Source organism: Euleptes europaea, chromosome 5 (assembly GCF_029931775.1).
Source record: "Euleptes europaea isolate rEulEur1 chromosome 5, rEulEur1.hap1, whole genome shotgun sequence".
In the NCBI taxonomy this organism is placed as follows: Eukaryota; Metazoa; Chordata; class Lepidosauria; order Squamata; family Sphaerodactylidae; genus Euleptes; species Euleptes europaea.
Genome location: NC_079316.1, coordinates 44642761 through 44663776, shown reverse-complemented (window position 1 = coordinate 44663776; position 21016 = coordinate 44642761). Strand labels below are relative to the sequence as shown.

General features: G+C 42.1%; 2 protein-coding genes across 2 annotated transcripts; one reads left to right on the top strand and one right to left on the bottom strand.

Moving 5' to 3' along the window:
* Positions 1-1286: 1286 nt before the first annotated feature.
* Positions 1287-9815, bottom strand: ING5 (inhibitor of growth family member 5). The gene is made up of 8 exons (XM_056849610.1): positions 9689-9815; positions 8582-8653; positions 6925-7091; positions 5800-5911; positions 4888-4981; positions 4005-4140; positions 2201-2262; positions 1287-1496 (listed from the first exon to the last, which is right to left on the bottom strand). The coding sequence occupies exons 1-8, from the start codon at positions 9726-9728 to the stop codon at positions 1457-1459; spliced, it is 723 nt and encodes a 240-aa protein (XP_056705588.1). The 5' UTR covers positions 9729-9815; the 3' UTR covers positions 1287-1456.
* Positions 9816-11203: 1388 nt separating this feature from the next.
* Positions 11204-17690, top strand: DTYMK (deoxythymidylate kinase). The gene is made up of 5 exons (XM_056849611.1): positions 11204-11337; positions 13069-13177; positions 14022-14112; positions 15503-15700; positions 17546-17690. Exons 1-5 carry the CDS (start codon positions 11208-11210, stop codon positions 17654-17656), a joined length of 639 nt encoding a protein of 212 aa, XP_056705589.1. The 5' UTR covers positions 11204-11207; the 3' UTR covers positions 17657-17690.
* The last annotated feature ends 3326 nt before the right edge of the window (positions 17691-21016 follow it).

The window sequence follows — 21016 nt, the reverse complement described above, 5'->3', positions numbered from 1 at the left end:
GCAACAGTTTTTCTTATTTTAAAGCTTGAGTTGTTGACTACAGAATTCATTCTTCTCTTCGTTTTCCATGAGCAAACACTGATGTGTTCAGTTGTTCACTAGGAACATAAACCACTGTTACAGAGGTATAAGGGGATTCCTAACCAGCTCTACCCTACTATGATAGCTAGCATAGCTGTCTCTCTCCAGAGGACTGCTATATTTTGGTTGCTGTAGCTATATACCAAAAGCTATGTGCATCTCACGATACAATTAGCCACAAGTACAGAAAGATTATTTTTCTCTCTCTTTCTAAAGGCTGGTGCATTTTAAGATAGTTAAAGGTACACTGACAAAAGCCACCGTTATCCACAGTCATATCTTTTGCCCTGCTATTGTCTCAGGCCAAATAGAATGAGTAGGGTTTTTGAAACACTATAAAAACCTGCACATATTGTTTGACCAGAGATCATAGTGGTTTGAGTGTACACACCTTGGGCAATGGTGGCTCTAACATCTCACTTACAACTATCTGAAAAAAATGATTGTCTGTCTCCAACCTAAGATACTTGGATACCAAGTTTTACTTTTATACTGCAGAGCATCTCAGCAAGCTCATAGCACAGAAATTTCACAAGATGCCAGATAGTACTACATAGTGTTACTATGTAGTAACAGGAATCTTTCCTTTCTCAAAACTGTTTACTTAAAGCTGATCCTCCCAATTATCTTCAACAGCTATTTTATCAATGAAAATTAAATTTTATTATTGTTTCATGAATAAATCAGATTATACTTATGTCAGGTTCACTTCTGGTACATCTTGCCTTTATTAAACATTTCTTATTTACCTTATATGGTTTCAGGGGGAACAGTATAAAGCCCAAAGGTACAAATCAGAAACGATGAGAACACGTATAAACCTCCTGAAATTTATTCATCGAACAATATTTAACCAATATAGATTACTCTTTTTTTGGAGATGGGGAGATTTGCAGTTTTCCTCTGAAGAAGCAAAACTGCGAACTAAAACAGCAAAGTAATATATCTCTTTGTCAGCAGCTATAAGGTTTTAGAAAGGTGCAGTTAGTTTTAAAATCCTTCATGAATATTGAGCAGAATGACTATGCTTCAACAACAGTATTTATTTTCTTCACCTGCTACTCCATAGCCAATTTCACAGATTTCAGTGTATGTGCAGAAATTCCAGTGCAGGGCTACTCCTAGTACTTCATTACATTGGTTGCACTGCTATGGAAGCATAATCAGAGCAGAAAACATATCACTTCAGTGAGTTTTCTCCAAATCTTTGTTTCCTCCTTAGCACAGCTCCATTTATTCAAAACAACATCTGGCCACTGAACAGTTAAATAATAAATCAAACAAGAAGATAGGTCAGTAAAAATAAAATAAAATATTGCAACACGTAGGAATATATTAAACTTCTTTCTCTTTCAGATTGTAATTCCTATTGTTTCTATTTCTTTTTCTTCTCCTGAACACAGCGAGGACAATACCTAAGGACAGCAAAAGGACAATGTTTAGATCCGACTAGAATATAATGCCTTGAAAGTATTTCCCATTTGGGAAGAACTAAATGATGCCTTCCATTTCTCCTTCATAACACATGTTATTTCTTACAAACTGGGAACTTTTGCTCTTTGAGTTTTTCTAATTGTAAAGTGCTTGTGTGTGTATCCCCCATATACATATACCAACAATGGACAATAATTTTCATCTTTTTAAAATTAAGGAACTGTCAATGACGTGTAAAAGTTCTTTTAACAGACTGGATTGTGGCCAGGGTCTGCATAACAGCCAACTCCAAAATATGGTGTTCTCAGCCTGCTGAGTAAATTCTGAAGGTGTTTTTTTCAGGCCTATAAAGGGGGATCACAGATCATTTACAATTTTGACCTTAAGGTTTCATCCTCCCATTACACATTATACATGAACCCTTTGCTATGCTTTAATTCTTCTGTTTCTTTCTTTGAAATCAGTTTCTATTGCATATTAGTTGTTCTCCTTCACCTCTAAAATGTATTGATCTGGTAGTACAGCGTTTAAGAAATTCGAAGTGTGGATTAAAACCTTGCAATAACAACAACAACAAAATCCTGAATCAAAATGCTAGGACAACAGTATTGAATTTTCACCATATCTGTAAAAAAAAAAACATTCAGAAAAGCAAGAGTAAAGTTTAAATGTTTATGATACCTACCATTTTCCTTTGGGTTTTGTGGTGAGATCCACACAAGCAAAATGAAACCATTCAATTGGACACTAAGTATGAAGGAAAGACAGAAAAAATATGACTATTTTTCATATTGAACTTAAATAACAGACGTCTTAAAGACTAGCACATTTATCATAGCATAAGCTTTTGTGGACTTGATCCCGTTTTGTCAGATTGCACATGAAGCTTCACAGCATTAACTTTTCTTATCAGACGTATTAACAATATGGCTGGTGCACAGCTGCTTGTTACTTTAATGGGCAAATGACATGGTACACTGCGGTAACATGTAATGGAAATTGACATGCCCTTCTCCCTATAACAACCTCAGAAGTGATTAACTGCATTGGAAAAGGGATGGAAGGGAATGCTTAATCTTTCTCATGCTAGCCATTTTTCCTCCAAAGCTTCACCCAAACATCTCTCCACTGTGACCACTACAGCAGTCTGGACCTGTGTTTACAAGGTAAAAATAGGCGTGGAGCACTGATGGGTTGAACACACACGAACACATGAAGCTGCCTTATACTGAATCAGACCATCAAGGTCCATCAAAGTCAGTATTGTCTACTCAGACCGGCAGTGGCTCTCCAGGGTCTCAGGCAGGGGTCTTTCACATCACCTACCTGCCTAGTCCCTTTAACTAGAGATGCAGGGCATTGAACCTGGGACCTTCTGCATGCCAAGCAGGTGCTCTACCACTGAGCACGGTCCCTCCCCAGGAGAAAGGGTAAAAAGCAAAAGGAAGGTTGAGCATTCCCTTCCACCACAGCTTCCAAGACCCTTTCTCCAATGTAAATCATCCCCTCTATTTTCCAACAGGGTAGGGACCACCAGGTTCTCATTACTCAGAGCTGCCATGTAACTTGTAGTTAGCGGACAGAATTCCTACACACTAGACAGAGACTGTCACCTTCAGGCAGAACTCACCACCTTCGTGGACTTTTCCCTTCCCCATCATCCCTGACTGAAATGGAAACCCAATGCTGTCCAGGAAAAAAGATATGGGAGACAGTTCCTTATCAAAGTTAACTTCTACATTAAAATTCAGTTAAAGATTGCATACTATTTGTGGTAAATAAGTGCTTCCAAATGGCAAGGTAGGTTTTTTTTTTTAATGTTTGGGGACCTGGATAAGTCAGGAGGAGCTTCTACCGGTTATTTGGATGGAGCTGCTTTGCACTCTTCCCCATCATTCCCTACGCCTTTTCCCTCTCACAGGTATTGTGTTGCCCCTTTTTCCATGACACAAGTTCTGGCTGAATAAAATTACAAATTCTGGAAGACACACATGCTGCAATCCTACTTCTACAATATACAACCCGAGCCTATGTTCCAGCTCCAGCCTCCTGAAGAACCTTGGACTAAGCTTTGGATTCTGTGAGTCTTGCATTGGATCTTGACTACAGCCCAACACTGCTGCGCTTGTCTCCACCGTGGAATAAAAATGTTGTACATGACTCCGTCAGGGCACAGAAGGAAAAATGCCAGAGGCAATCTGAATAGGTGGCATCTGAAGGCCATGAACTGAAATGGCAGCACAAATAGGCCCTTGTTTTACTTTATTTCTATGGCACATCCGACAGGTGGAGCAAACCTGAAATGTTTGGTACATCTTTCTCACCATATGATTCTGCCTTAGATGTACAGCACCAGCCAGGATCTGGGTCTTAAGTAAAAGCAGACAATTTTTTTTAATGAGGGAAATACTTTGGAATGATGTTTGACTGGGGATGGAGAGAGGCTGCGTGCCCAGCCCAATATATACTTCTGAGATTTCAAAACTTACATCTGGGTTGTCACAGCCAATCATTTCTCCGTAGGATACTTGGTGGCACAAGCAATACGTGGGCTCATTGGGATCCACTGGCATGTCCAGGACATCCGAAGGATGAACAGTGAGGATAGTTTCAGCTAATTCAGATCTGCAGTGGAATCAATACAAATGAATACTGAGTAAATCCCAGTGTTTCTTAGTAGTTTCAAACAGTACATTCCCTACCTAAACTAGAACTCCTTATGGGTTCATGTATAGTTTGAAGAGCAGAAATGGATGATCTGGCTGCTACCAAGGAAGGCAAATCTCAGAGGAACACAAACCAACAAAAACTCAATGGAATGTGAAAAGAGACAATTCTATTCAAGGTGCCATTTAGAAACAAAATAATAAAATGAGGCTCCTGACTCAGACTTTCAAGAACACATCCTGTTTATCAGGAAGTGGTATGGAATTGATATTCTCAGCAGAGGTGGAGCAAGAGAAATGATCAGCGTTAGTAAAATGCAATAAGTATCTCAGATAAGAAATTCATTAAAGCGAACACCAATACCAACATTGCACTGTCAATATAAACACTTTAAGTAATAAATAAAAGCAATGGCAAATACATATGATAGCTATGGCTAGGAAAAAGCAAGGCATGTAACACGATTGAAAGAGGACTACTCTGAGAATTAAAGCTGTACTCCTAGGAAAGCCCTCCAAAGGGTCACATTGGCTTGGCTAGCACTTAAAACATGCTTTACGCTAACAGTAATTTAAACTGTATTTCCACAGATAACAAATGTTTGGGCTCTTATTTAATGGCAGCCAATAAACTTTCATGTACATGCTGATGAAATCACTGAGACAGCTCTTAAGCAGACTCTAGATTCCAGACACTGAGCTGTACCTTCGTTTTGGTTTCTTTTTTATTGGAGCATCTTCCTCAGATGTTCGTCGGCCTCGACCCCGGGAACTTTTTTTATCTTTCTGAGTTCGCCCCTCTGAAAGACAAGTATTTCTGGTTAACCATATGGTAAGGGGGAAAAAACCTCAGTGTTTTTATACCACTGCTGTTTTGAAACACCACTAATGATTAAAACAAGACACTTAATGGTATTTTTACATGTCCGTTTCCAGACTTTATTGAACAAAGAAGTCAGTAAAATGGACCCCACTTCTAATGTACGCTTCCCCTCAATCTCCAATGCCACTTTACCCCTGTACCAATGATGTATATGAGAACAGAATGGGCACGGGGGGTACAAAGCTTATCCCCCACCCACACTTGCAACCAAGTGAGCTCACTCTACCTACCTACATACATACAAGGTGAATGCAGATATGCTCCATCGCAGGCAAGAGTGCTGCTTTTTAATGTTCTTGATCACAGGGCAGACATATCCCTTGTGCACATGCAGCTTATATGCATGTAGTCCTTGTGCCCATGTGCAAGGAATGTGTAGACACAGGAGGGGGCATGGTCATCACCCTCGGTCATGAACAGGGGGGCAAGGCCAGCAGGCTGTTCCCACATATGTTGTGTGCATAGGGCACCACCCACTTTATGTGAAAGTTATGGATGCTAAAAGTAATAAAAAATATGGCCTGTTTCAGTCCAACTTCCCTTGTTTTTTTCCTTTACTCCCTGCTGTGAGTCCCAGTATGCTTTCTATAGTAGAACCATTCTGTAATGCATTAGGAAAAAATCTCACTAGAAAAGAAAGGCAGGGTATCAACTCAGAAAACATGCATCATAAAAAATATTTCAGGTCAGAAGGGATTACTCAGAATGACACCATACTGGTCACAATGTACTCACTTTTCAGATTTTGCATTCCAGGGATTTCAAAATCACTGCCTTCCAGCTTATCCTTCAAATCAGCTTCAAATCGTGCCAAGTCAGCATCCAGGCGGCGAATGTGCTTGTCTACCTGCATTACAGAGAAATCACTAGCTGCATAAAATCCTCAAAAAACAACTTCTGGCAGACATGAGCTTCACAGCTTAAGTGAATTGCTATATAATTCACACTCTCTAGACACTTTCTCCTGTATTAATCACTGAGTATATGCCTGCCAACTTGCCTATACTAGCCATAAGCTGGTAGGAGAGGGATTTTAGCCTTAGCTGCTAGCTGACTGTCCAGAGATTCTATGGCAGTACAAATATGTCACTTGCAGGCAGTTTCTACTGGAGGGAGAGAAGAGTAGGGAGCCAGCTTCACACTTTTCTCTACAACCAGTAAGGTCTGTATCACTGCATGTCTAAGAAGAGTGCAACTCTGCTAACTCTATGGCCTTATAATGATGTAACTTTGCTACATTGTACTGCCTTGTGCATGCCTCTCCCGATTGCAACTTTCATCAACTTGGTAAGCACACATTGCACTCCCCACATATGTACAGGCACATAAAAATAGGTAGTTTAATTGCATCAGCCTTCAAGAAATAAGACTCCCATCATCTGGAATCTCAAAGCAGTGAGATTCACTAACTCCCAGCAAAGCAGAACTGCCTCCCAACAATGTACTAACATCCCCAACATAACAGTCATAAGCTTGTTTTAGAAAATGCAACTGCAGAGAGAATTCTGATGAATGTGCAGCCAGCAAATCCAGTTGGTTGGCAATACTCGACATTCTACTTTTAACATCTGTTTTCGCCCTGTCACTTTCAGATGGTAAAAAATCAAGCACAGAAAGACCACATCCTTGAACAGAGCTCAAATCCAGTCCAATCCAGAAGGGTTTTGCGGGAAAATAAAGAATGTATAGTATAAACTGGCATAATAGAACAGCCATTCCCTTTTCAGCCTACAGCTACTAGATATCTAAAAAGACTCCAGTTTGTGATACAAGCCATAAGAGTAGACATGAGAAAAAATAAACCCACAGAGGCTGGCTTATTCGTTGCACAGCACAGATATTCCATCTGTCTAATCTTACCATCTCGTAGGTCTGCATTGCCAGTTGCACTTTGTCATCGCTGTATTCTTTACACTTTGTGTATGCGTTCTGTATCTTCTGCAGAATTTCCACCCGCTGCTCTGAGGTCAGACTCCTCACTGTAGAAATGTACTGGGCTGCAAGAGTGTCAATTTCTGCCTTTTTGTCTGAAGGGCAAAAGGAAATGGTATGTGTAAGAAAGGGAGGCTGCAATTCCAGCCACATAGACTAAGGAGTAAATCCCACTGAATTCTATCAGACATCTCTGAGTAAACTCATTTAGCATCAGGTGACATGGTTTACAAAAGGAACATACTTTAGGAATCCATGAAAGAAATATCTCTCCACAGAGATTTTAAACCACAAATTTACATTTGCATAGCTGATACATGGAAATATGCTTTTTTAACGCTAACTGTATAAAAACCTGCTCATTTAGTAAACTAAAGAGACTGTGCAAATCATGTTCTGTCAGCATCAGAATAAAAGTTACAAATGCAGATTTGACACAGACGAGGTACATACCTCCTTAAGAAAACAAGAAATCCATGCAGTTGTTTTTATAAAGAAAGGTCAGGCAGTGCTCCTATATAAACCTGACCATAAATTAAAAGCATTTACAAAGGACCAGTTGTGTGTGCCTCCACTTCCTGAGTCAAGGTGGGCAGACCTTTTCTGTTGTTGCTGCTTGACTCTGGAACTCCCACCTGGCAACCATCTACTTAGTACCAAATCATCTGAGTTTCCATTGCCTACTAAAAATGCTTTGCTTTACTCAAGCTTTTTGTTGACTGTTCTATTGATATTTTTTCTTTTCCTCTTCTGAGTCTCTAATTTTGACTGACTCTTATTGTAGTAAATCAATTTCACTTCCCTCCTCCCCGCCCAATTATTTGAATGCTCATTTGAATTATATATTTTAATTATCCATTTTTATCCCACATTTCCTCTATGGAGCTCAGGGTAGCAGACATAATTACCCCTCCCCATTTCATGCTCACAACAACCTACCTGTGAGGTAGGTTGCAATGAGTATACAGTGGGCCCAAGATTACCCAGCAAGCTTCAATGGAAATGGGGATTCAAACCTGCATCTCCCAAATCCTACTCCAACATCCTAACCACTACACCAGTGGTTTATTGCTAGTTTATTGTTACTGTTCTGTGTTGTATTTTAATGTGCTTCTAAAAACTTACCGTATCATCTGAGCTCCTCAACTCACCAGCAGTGATCTCTTTGCAAGCACACAAAACCCTTGCATGGGATTGAAGACCACAATTTTGGCTGTTCAGTAATATCATAAAATTAATATTGTTGGGCAGAAACCCATGCCTACTTGCAAATCCACATCTGGTATCTGTAGCATAATGTGTCTGACTCAAAAGCTGAGCCAGAATGAAGTCATACTGTCATGCTAAACACTGTCAGACAACTCAAGCTGAAAACACTCCTCCGTTAGACTTGTACCCTGTCATCCTTAAACTGCATGGGAATGATTGGCCCAGCAGGTGAGGAACCCCTGCTATTGGCTGCTTCTCACTTTTGATTTGATAAGCAAACTGAGTAATGCCCATTCACTCAGCTCCATGCAACTCTTAATGTGAGTACAGCACAGCATTACAGATTCGATTTGTGACCCAGAACATTTGAACACACCTTCCGTTCTCTGATCCAGTTCACGCATAAGTTGGAAGTTCCTCTGGAGCTCACAGGGGAGGTTTTCGATGCCTGAAATGCAAAATCAGAGCACCTGCAGTCAATACAAAATAGCTAGCTGATAAGCCAACTACAGCTAACAAAAATATATAAGCCCTTCCAAGCTGCCATGTCAGCCATTGCCAGCTGCTTGCTCTTTACATTGCATATGGTTTTCTGAGTTAGCTAATACCCCTGGCTCTGTGCTGGGACCAAAAACTGGGAAGAAGATATGGTCAGGTGGTCCACCACCAACCTTAGTGCCCCTCTTAAAGATTCTCTGTCTGAAAAGTACAAGACTCTTGTGAGTCTGAAACAGGCCATGAGGGAGCACGAGGCTGTACCTTCCTGATAGCCCAGCATATGGAAAGGCTAGCAGTGCCACCTTAAGCAGAGTTACACCTTTTAATGCCACTGAAGTTGAGGAGATTAGAAAGGTGTAAGTCTGCTTAGGATGCCACTGCAAGGATCTTTTTCTGGCTACTTGAATACTTTTGCATCTGGAACTTTCCAGTCTGCACTTTCTAATATCCTGCAAGTGGTGAGAGTCTGCTTATTTTTATCAGACAGGGAATGGCAGATTTAGGAGGAACCCCTCTGATGCAGTCTGGAGAGTTCAAGTTGTTGCAAGACACGTGATTGAACAGGAGAAAATACTGAAATTACCCTTTCCCCCCCTGCAGAAGTTCTCTCTCCTCAGCCCCGCCCCCCGACTGTCTACAGGTCACACACCTGTTAAAAGGAGTAGGAACTGTGCCAGAAGAGAGCTGGCAACCCTCCGTTGGAAACCCTGGGTCAAGGTCCCGGGAAGCTGCTCTGTTGACCATTGGCCAGGGCGGGGGGGACGACGGGCAGTAGGCCCGAAGCGGCCCCTGGTGGCCGAGGGCGGTAGCTGCAGCCTCGCCCGCCCGCCCGCGGCGCTGCGACCCGTCCCTTCGCGTAATAGTGACGCAGCACGAAACCTCGCTCGCGGCCCCCCACCGGGTCTCTGACGCAAATGCAGCGGCTGGCGCGCCCCCCCCCCCGGCCGGCCAACGCGCCCTCCCCAAAAGCGCCGCGCTCACTCACTGTCGAGGTAGTGCTCCAAGTACAAGGCGGCCGCCGCCATCCCGCGCCAGCCAGCCAACGCCCACCCTTCGGCCCGCGCTCGGTGCTGTCACCCGGGCGGCTTCGCAATGGCCGGGCGACTCTCATTCCATAGTCATGAGGTGCCGCCGTCGATTGGCTGAGCGGCGGTCGTATGTCAATGAGGGGGCGTGGCCCACTGGGGACCACAACGGGGTCAAGACGCCTTTGCCTTCCTCTGGAAGGGATGCGCCTGGCGCTCGGCTCCAAGTTACGTGTCCTCGAACACGTGGGTGTTGCGGGGCGAGTGCCTGTGACAGTTTCCCCCGTGTGTTGTTGACTGAATGGAAAGCAGTCTCGGGAGGCTGTCAGCGTAAGAGGCGGCTTCACTATTTCCTCGGGCCTTTTTCTTCTCAAAATCCACTCCCTCCGTTGTTTTTCCCGGGAGACGACTCTATCTGCCGGAGTCTCTGCCCCCACGCCTCGATTCCACGCGGTTAAGGTTTGCTTTTTTTTACATAACCTCCAAAGGTCCATATTATTTGGCCCTGATAAATCGCATTTTTAAAAGCAGTCTAACCAAGATACACATATTTGTTCTTCTGTGCCTCTTTTGATCTCTGGTTCACAAAAGCTGATGGCACATTAGCAGTCCAATCTTGGGCACATATAAATGGGAATTATATAGGGTGTTATGCTGAGTAAACCTGCATAAAATTCCACTACAATACTAATGCTCTCAAAGATGCTGCAAAAAAGTGACTAATCATTGTCCTGCAAAATCATTGTCCTACTTTTTGCAGGACAATGATTCAGCTCAAACCCAACCCCTTTCTGACTATATATTACTCTTCCTACACACTTGACACTGAGAGACACTGTCCTTCAGTGTTACTCCTCTGAAGATGCCGGCCACAGCTGCTGGCGAAACGTCAGGAAAGAAAATACCAAGACCACGGTCACACAGCCCGGATAACCTACAAGAACCAATGAACTCTGACCGTGAAAGCCTTTGACAACACTTTACTAGGTTGCCGTCCTGAGCAAAATATGCTTAGGTCAAAATGAAGATAAGGACTGATTCCTATGTGATTAGCAAAAAGCTACAGTCGATGCAGCAGTCAAACAGGCAACTTTGGGATCTCGCATTTTTATTTTGGTTTTTTTTCTCGTTCCCGGCACCTTGCTTCAAGCAGAAAGGCGAGACATTACATTACATTTATTGTTACGGCCATTGGCCAGCACAAGGCGATAATTTTGTCCACCTTCGCCGCACCAACCTAATGTTTCCCTCCTCTATTGCGCAGGAAGGAAACGGCCGCCCCTCCCTCCGTTTCCAGCGATCCACCCAGGGGCGGCCTGTGTGCTTCGAGCGGCGGCGTCGACGCTTTGGTCACCATGGTAACACCGTGACCGCTCTAGCTGCCGGGAGGACCGTTTTCTACGGCCGCGTCCCAGCGCGGGAAGTCGCCTCGGTTGATTTCCCGCTTTGTGGTTTCTCGGGCGGCGACTGAAGAGCGTCATGGCCGGCAGACGAGGGGCGCTGATCGTGCTGGAGGGAGTGGACCGAGCCGGCAAAAGCACGCAGAGCCGGAGGCTGGTGGAGGCTCTGCGGGCAGGGGGGCACCAGGCCGAGCTTCTCAGGTTCCCGGGTACGTGTGGGGTGCCGGGGCGGCTGCAGAACGGGAACATGCCTCTTCCTTTTCTGCATCGGGATTGTGGTATAGAAGTAGCTACCTTTCCAAGCGGCATGGCAGTTGCAGGCTGACAGTCAACATGTGCAGCCTTCCGGGGGGGGCGGGAGGACAAGTTTCACCTCCTACCGCTTTTCTGCTTATCGTGCAGTTGTGAATAGAGGAATCTTGATAAGGAAGAGGAAAGATGTCCCCTCTAATGTGTTTTCGCTACTAGGTTTTGAACAGCTTTGGGCTTAGTTGTGTCACAGTAAGCTAAAACCTGGAGCCTTATGCTTCCCTTAACTTCACACTGGGAATTTGGATAGATATGTGAACATTTGGGTTGTCTTCTATGTGGGTTCACCTCCCCCTTCATTCCTTTGTATTCCTTTGAAACCATGGTATGAAATTGCAAGTGCAGCAAGTAATAACCCCAGTTAATAATATGCTGTTTAACATTGTATATGTAAAGCTTTCAGAATTATTCCATTTTGCAAAGATTGCAGAACCACAGAAGAGTGGGAGCCTTCTTGACTTTATTCCATAAGGGGGGGCTACAACAGAGAATGCATGTGTACGGGCAGTTGTTGATCTTGCCGTTTGCAGTTTGGCACTGCAGAAGACCTTGCTCAGATTAACAAAACTGACATGGTGGAGCATGGGGGTGGAGAGGGAGTGCCACAAATATGAGGGTCCAAAGCCATAAAAGGCTTTGTATGTGATAGCCAATACCCTGAATTGAACCTGGTAACTCATGGGCAGCAAATGGATTGATTGTAAGACAGGAGTAATATGCATGCTCTGCCGAGCTGCAGCATTCTGCTCCAACTGGAGTCTCCAAGTTGACTTTGAGGTGACCTATACAGAGTGCATTACAGTAGTCTAGTGTTGATGTCAGCATGGTGATATCCAGGTGGCTAGATCAGCTAAGTCAAGGTAGGGGGCATCTTCTGGGCTAAACCAAGTTGGAAGAGTTTTTTGCAGATGTAGAAAAGGGCAAGAGTCCAGTAGCACTTTAAAGACTAACAAAAATATTTTCTGGTAGGGTATGAGCTTTCGTGAGCCACAGCTCACTTCTTCAGATACAGCTAGAATGTGAATCCATCTGTCTTTAATTCTAGCTGTATCTGAAGAAGTGAGCTGTGGCTCACGAAAGCTCATACCCTACCAGAAAATATTTTTGTTAGTCTTTAAGGTGCTACTGGACTCTTGCCCTTTTCTACTACTGCAGACAGACTAACACGGCTCCCCACTGTGAATTTTGCAGATGTGTTAACTTGCTTCTCCAGCAGTAATGTTGCATCCAGTATGGCCCTTAGGTTCTTAATGGAGTCAGCAAGTGGCAGCTGAACCCCATCAAAGGTGGGACGCACAATATCCTTCAAGATCTCTGCTGTTCCTGTGGGTCAGTAGAGTTTAGGAATACCATAAGAAGGCAAAGTGGGCATCCACAGTGGGAGTGAAGAATAGGCTGAAATTGCTACCCTTTAGTAAGATTTAAGGGTGCTTTAGCAAGGCTGTTAACGATAGGACATTTTGGAGGACGTTGATTCATAGGGTCGCCATGAGTTGGAAGCAACTTGACGGCATTTAACACACACACACAACTTTTCTGTTACGGCTGTTATTTCAATTGTGTGCATTTTGAAAAGACAACAGGATTTGTAGAGGTTTGTCTTAGTATATTCTTTTCTTCTTTTATTGCAGAAAGGACAACAGAAATTGGACGGCTAATAAGTTCCTACTTGGAAATGAAAAACAACTTGGAGGACCACACAGTGCATCTGCTATTTTCTGCTAATCGCTGGGAGCAAGTGTAAAGAGGACTCTTGTTAACTAGAGTATCCAGTTTTAGGCCATTAGCATTAAACATTTACTTTTGGGGGTTGGAATAATTATGAATTCAGGGGTCTCAGTTATAGGAATTTTGTATTTTCCTGTATTCTACAAATATCAAATATTCATTGTTGTGTCAGTCTTTCTTGGAGCAAGGATAAGTCTGTCAATAGCTGTGGATCTATTTCCAGTTGCGATTTGGCTTGCTTTCAAGTTAGGTTGCATTGAAAAAATATTAGCCCATCTTAACATAGAAGAAATTTGCACATACTACACCAAAAAATTTTTTAGAACCCAGAATGTCTAAATTACATTCCCACAGTTTCCCCCTACAGTCCCGATACAGTCATTACATAAGTCTAGAATACATATAGTTTCTTGATTCATAGGTAATATATAAGCTTCTAACCTGTGTTTTTGTGGGGGAGCTGCCAGTTATTTTGATAAGAAGGGGAATTTGTGCTTCCCGTATTTTCCCCATTTATGGTCCATTGATTGTCTTAATGTGGAGTTGAAGGGTTTGGCCACCAAATACCATGAAAATATATTAATGGGTATTTTAATTACATGTGTTGAGCTTGAAGCTGTAATGTTGTTCCAAAGTAAATAGATGGCTTGGAGACTGGCATAGTTTTAGTCTTTGCCTAGCAAATTTTAATTTGAATGTCTGAGATTTGATCAAAAGTTATACTGTTTGCTTTCCTTAATTCTTAAATAAGAACTGTAAGAGAATGACATCTTAGAGAAAACGAGTAACTGTTTGCTTTGTTTCAACCTTATACATTTTGGCTTTTCTCTCATAGGGCTCTCTCTTTTTCTTTCAGGCCATTAATTAAACAGAAGCTAAATCAAGGTATCACTCTGGTAGTGGACAGATATGCTTTTTCTGGGGTGGCCTTCACAAGTGCTAAGGAGGTAGGTGTCAGAATTAAAAGTAATAGTCAAAAGTCATCAGATTGGCATGTACCTGTTGCATGGATTTTTCACTACATTGGCTTGGGTGGTGTTTAAAGAATTTTTAATCCACACAGTTTACTGGGTGGCATTAGACATATTTTTAACTTAATCCAGGTCCAAACACTCCATCCACTGCACATGCTGCCTCTTGTTTAGAAAGTTTCTGCACACCCTGTATGCTGCTTCATCAGATATGCTCTATAGCAAGAGGTTCTCAAACGGTGCTCTGTGGAGCACTTGGTGCTCTGTGAAACATCTCCTAGTGCTCCGTGAAGAGTTTGGAAAGAAAAATACTATTGTCATTAGATTTAGTATATAGGTGCTAGGTGAAAATTAGTGCTCCGTGACGAATTTCTCTCCGGAAAAGCGACTCAAAACGTTTGGGAACCTCTGCTCTGTAGGTTTATACCCATCTTTTCAAATGTGTATATTAACATTACAATGTTAGGCCCAATCTAGATGTGTTGGTGGCATCCACATTTCTTTATTTTTGTGTCCATGTGTTCCCATATAAAGCAATGGGTGGAAACAAAATGCACAAATGAAGGGAGATAAACTCTGCACGTTAATAAATATTAGTTTATTTCCCCATTGCATCAGGTTTGCTGTTTTAAGATTGTTTTGAAGGCAAGGTATACCATGATACCATAGTTGTGAATCCAGCCAAGATTATTTTTGATAACTGTAATGACTTTTTAATTGTATCATTTATAATGTTTTGGCCTACAGTTCTGCTTACAGGTAAGATGCTTAGCTTCCACTGGGTTTTAAGAAGTCTATGTGCAGGAGCAGTTCTAAGGAGGTCTACTCAATGAGACCTACAGCCCATTCCTGACCTCCAAGGACAAAAGTCCTCAGGAGGCCAAAAAGGGGCTGCGCCAGCGTTAGCCCTGCCCCCCATACCAGTGCTACTTACACCGTGGTGAGTGGCCTCAACGCTTGCAGGGAGGCCCGGATGCCGGTCTCCCAGCACTGCCATGGCAGCACCACCCAGGGACGCCAGCTGGGCCTTCCATCTGGGAGGCGTTCCTGGGGCGTGCGGGGGGCGGGGGGGGCAGAGCTGTCAGTAGGCAGATTCCTGTCCCCTTTCAGCCCAGCACACCGGCAGGGAGAATGGCGTTGCTGCGACTGCTTTTTTGCAGCCACAGCATCGCTGTTCTCAATGAGGTGGCTGAGGAATGGCTTAGGAGGTGCCGCGGCAGCGCCTCGGTCACGCCATCCCTGGCCACCAAAAGCTCAGGAATGGGCTGCTATTCCTAGGAAAGTGTTCTTAGGATTGGAGCCTTTGTTTTATATCACATTAGCTTCATTTTCTTATTTTCCTACATCTCTCATTTTTCTTTCTCAGAACTTCTCCTTGGAATGGTGTAAGCAACCTGATACAGGGCTACCAAAGCCAGACTTGATTCTCTTTCTTCAGCTGTGCACATCTGAAGCAGCCAAACGTGGAGACTTTGGAAATGAACGATATGAGGACAGATCTTTTCAGGAGAAAGTTCTACAGAGCTACTATCATCTGATGAAAGATAAGACTTTAAACTGGAAAGTAAGGGAAAGATTCAGAGAGCATGTGACATTTCCAAGCCAAAATTATTCTTCTAGGAAATTAAAATATTTACAGTCTTGGTGGGGGGAATCTAATTATGATGTATGGAATTATCTTTCCATGACTGAGATGAAGAAATTGCCAAACTGTCAGCCAGCTCCAAGACAGTGTAATTTGGCATAACAAAATAAGTTGGGACAAAACAGTATAAATCCGCTTTAGTGAATGGAAAAGTAATCAATAAACACTGTTTAAAATTCAGTTCAGAAAAGGAAATTATAAGTGCTGCAGAATATTCGCAGGATGATTGCCCATAGCCTCGTCACACTGAATGGGTGGCTGCCTTTGGCTTTTTCTTCTTCCTGAGTTAAAAAATGCAGCTTGAGCTATAGTAGATATTAGTTTCCAGCCTTCTGCAAACACTACATACTTTGAAATTAAAGTGGGGGTTGTGCACAAACATGCTGATTCCACCCCCTGCCTACCTGTGATTTATGGCTTGTAAGCACAGTCTAATAATTGTTACAAAGTGTACAAACATAACTTTCTCCCCATGAAGAAGAGTTGGTTTTTATACCCCATTTATTCTCTACCTTTAAGGATCTTAAAGTGGCTTACAATCACCTTCTCTTCCCCGCCCCCCTCCAATAGACACCTTGTAAGGTAGGTGGGGCTGAGAGAGTTCTGAGAGAACTGTGACTAGCCCAAGGTCACCCAGCAGGTTTCATGTGGAGGAGTGGGGAAACCAACCCGCTTCTCCAGATTAGAGTCCACTGCTCTTAACCACTACACCACGCTGGCTCTTATGGGAACACTTCTTTCTCGAATGTGGAGATGGGGCCCACATGTGCACACTTTGTACATGCATAGACTTAGTGCTCATTCTAGTGATTGTATGTAGGAGGTCAAGGCGCATGTGTCTGCTCCCCCCTTTACATGCATTGATTTCACTGTGCGTAATGCCATCTGCAGAGGCTTCTATGTGCATATTCTTCCCTTGGGTGTTCTGATCAGAAAATTAGAGTACATGGGTACCAGTCATGTGGACCAATGGTATAGAATGGCAGCTGTGGGTATAATATCTCTCTCTTGTAAAACAAATGATGGACAAAGCCACCATAGGCAAATTAAATTCTAAAAGTGTGTGAACGAAAACTATTTACCAATCCAGAGGTGTATAGTGCTCTATTGGATGTGCTCATAGTTAACTGTCTTATGTCCTTAACAGGGTATTGGCTCTTTCACACTAGAAGGGTAATTGAGCTGTGTGTCAGGTGCTGTAGCCCTGCATTTCTCTGGGCTGGGAGTTGTAGCGCTGCACTTTTGTGGCAGTGTGAGGTGGCTGATGTAGAATGAAGCTGTGCTGCTCCCCCATCTGGGAGGGGGTGAGGAATGGAAGGAAAGTAGAAAATTGCAAAACCAGTATAGGTAAACCTAAGCCATGTGTAGTCCACCTTTCCACCGTTTATTTTTGAGGTTTTAAAAAACATTTTTATCCCACCTTTCTGCTCAATTAGTGTCCTCAAAGTGGTAAACAGTTTAAAAAGACATTAAAAATCAGAAAGTAACAACATTAGCTTAATCAATCAGGCATCAACATTTGCAGTAATAATTTTAAGTCTTTAATTTATTAATTTATAATTTATTAATAGTCTAGAATTTTTCAGCAACTATATGCAAGTGGGGAAATGTTCAATCTTTGCATTGATGTAATAGAAGTATAATAGGCTATTGAATATACCATGCAGTAGATATCTCCTTCAGAAATTCTTCCACTGACATTTCCTCCTTAGTTGAGCAATGCTTGAAGACTGTTACATTTTCATGTTTTTATTTTGGACATAGGTGATTGATGCTTCGAAGAACATAGAAGATTTACATGACGAAATTAAATCCTTTGCGGAGGAGGCCATGCAGGAGGCTCAACACACACCCATAGGAGAATTGTGGAAATAGAACTGTTCTGCCACTTCATCTTCGTGGGTCAATCCTCATGTAGCTAATACCTCCGCTCTTCAACTTTACCCACCATGTTTATGTCTGTAGTTGCTTCTACAGGCCAGTATGATTTGTTAGAATCCTGATTTTTTAATCTAACTTCCACCTGTTTGGTAAAAGAAACTCTGATCTTATCTTGGAAGCTATTTTGGAGGGGCTTTAACTGGAGCAGTTGCATGAACACTGGACCAAGACTGTATTACTAGTTTATAGAGACTTATGCTTCAATAGACAGTGGCTACTGTTTTCTACACCCATAATTTATATAAATGTTTACATTATTTTGTTGGTAAGGGGCAAGAGATGTACCAATAAATGTCTTTTAGTCACATGGATATCTTCTAAAGACACTATGTATTTGAAAGGATAGCTTAAAATACTGTGGAAAATGTCCACTTCAGTGATTGCTAAATCAGAGTTTCCAGTCATATGGAGCTGACTTAGGGCCACTTTTTCCTGCCTGTGGAATGTAGATGCATCTGCTGCTCAACCCATGAGCAGAGAGCAAAATATATATGCAACCTTTACCAGCACATGGTATGTAGGTACTCTATATTCTTGAATAACAACAGGAAACTTAATATGTTGAAAAAACAACTATTTAATTTCTCATCTGATACATTCTAAGATGTATATAAAGAGGCATAGTATTCTCTAAATGCTTCAAGAATTTGATCTGCAATGTATGATGTTTCTTATATGAAAATTATCTTTATAGGAAAGTCTTCCTGACCTGGATAGCCTGATTTCATCAGATCCTGGAAGCTAAGCAGGGTCGGCCCTGGTTAGTATTTGGATGGGAGACCACCAAGGAAGTCCAGGGTTGCTACACAAAGGCAGGCGATGACAGACCACCTCTGAACTTCTCTTACCGCGAAAACCCCAAGGGTTGCCTAAGTTGGCTGCAATTTGATGGCCAAAAAGGGGGGGGGTCATGTGTGATGAAGCCCTGAGGTTAAAAGAAGATACGGACAGCTTAGGAAAAAATAATGTATAAAGGGTTGAAGTCTTGTGCCAACTCCATATACATATGTATGAACCTAAGAATTGCCGTGCTGCAGTAGATCAATGCCATTTTAGCTCACCAGTCTGTCTGCAACAGACGCCAGGTAACTACTGCAGGCGCTTCACAAGCAGGGTCCTTGTGTGACAGCCTTTTGATGTTGTGTAACATAATTGTTGGTTGTATTCGTCTCACAGCATAGACTTGTCTTCCATGATTTGTCTACTGATTTTTAGAGCCATTGCTACATCTTTTGGTTGAATTCTGCAAGCTAATTACGTATCGTGATCAAATACTTTCTTTAGGCTGCCCTGTGCCCTATTTTCTAATCAACTTGATCTGGCATTCTGGATATGAAAAAAAAAATTCACTGTGCTGAACATAAAACAATATCTTCATGTGACTTTCTGTGCTTACTAGCATACCTTTTGATTTAAAAAAAATAGTATGGTGGCTACCATCCAATAATCTGGTAAGAGGGGCTGATATGACATGGATCTGCTTACTACAGTGAAGGAGGACACAAAATTGTTTGCTTGTGGTTTCCCGATGTTTTTTCAGTACTTCAAAATGAGTTCTACTGCTTCTACCTGGCTTCCTATTTCTGAGATATTTGAATATTAATTACTATATCCTTAGATGTTTCTCTTCCTTGACTTAATTTACATTTTATTGCTAGCAGTTATGCACTTTTCCATTTGTGAAGGCAGTGGTCTTGCCTTTTGTAACTTTCTTGACTGTGTTTAACCATGATGGCATCCTCTTGGACTTTTTTGTGCGTTTTCAAAATTGTAGCGTACTTTGAGCTGATATATTTGCATTTTTAAATATCATAGATTCCTGAATGGATGAGAACCTTATATGAATACTCTTTTTTAAGCTCCCTTTTATCTGATCTTATATAGATATTTGGTTTTCAAAGCCAACTAAATAGAGCAATGCCAGATTTTGTGAGCATTTTCCTACTCACATTGAATTTGTTTTCCATATATTTAACTGTAATATAGAAGGGAGCCTAGTTTAGCAGTTGTACAGTAGATCTCATCTGCAAAAAAACCTGAAACCCCATTGATTATATAAACAAAAATATCAAGGATTTAAATGCTATGCCGGCTTTCTCAGAGGCAAGAAATTCTGAATGGCTATTGCTTTTTCATTTTAACGCAAGAATGCAGTAATACTGAATTTAGTTCTGATTAACTTTCCAGTTAGTCTGTTGTGTCAGTGTAGACATAAATACCAGAACACTGGAGGTTTTTTTTAACCTGTTTTATTCAGGTATAAATTGAAAGCAGTTGATGAATGGAGCACAGCCCCACTTCCTCTGCCTCCCCTCCCTCCAAAAACCTATGATCAAGAGGAGAGGAAAACCAGCAAGAGAAAGACAGCAAGTTATAACATAATGACATAAGCATCATGGTTCAGACCTCTGCTTTCTGGTAGCCTAGAAGGCAGCCAAACCAATTACACCTGTATGCAGTCCTGTATTTATAGATGGTTACTACCACCTTTAGGCTGATAGTGCTATACATAAATGCAGGAAATAATGCTTTGTAAACATATTTGCCACCTGCAGCATCCACAGATGGAGCTAACACTTGGTGTAGTGGTAGTTCCTATCCAGCCATGCCCTGCATCTCTTGCTAAACAGCAGAGCCCTGCAACTGTTTAAGAGTACAAAACCCAAGTTTCCATCCTAGGTTGGTGTTGATTAAGTTAACCTTCCTAACACGCCAGAATTGACCAAGTGCTTCTTTTTTGAGAAGGCAGACAGGCAAATCTGCAGCCCTGTGTTTAAACCTCATGTTGAGAATCACAACGTAAATCTGGATAACAAGCAAAAGATCACCACAAAACTAAAAGGTTAACTTTGTGTAACGTTTTGAGAAAGTCAGGGGACCTGTCTGTGGCTCTAACCAAACCAGGTGTTTAAAATAATTGTTTTGTCATCAAAGGACAACTTGTTTTTTATTCATGTACAGCCTTCCAGATTTCATGATCAGAATCTAAAAACAAGAAAATGGAATCGAAGGAGGAAGCCGAGGATCTTTCAGTTCAAGTGGTGCGATGGATGCTTCCACCATCACATTTTATTAAATAGCAGCCACCATATTTTTAATATGGAATAGAAAAATACCCAACAAATACTGGCTATGTTTAACAAAGCCACAACCCTTGCTAATGTGCCAGTTCATCCTTCTGGAGTTGCTGTGAATGGCCTGATTCACTGAGCAAGCACTTGCCCAAGCTCCACAGATTGAATAGTTCTCAGTTTCAGAACACAGAAGTAGGAGTATGTCTGCATGGAAGCACGA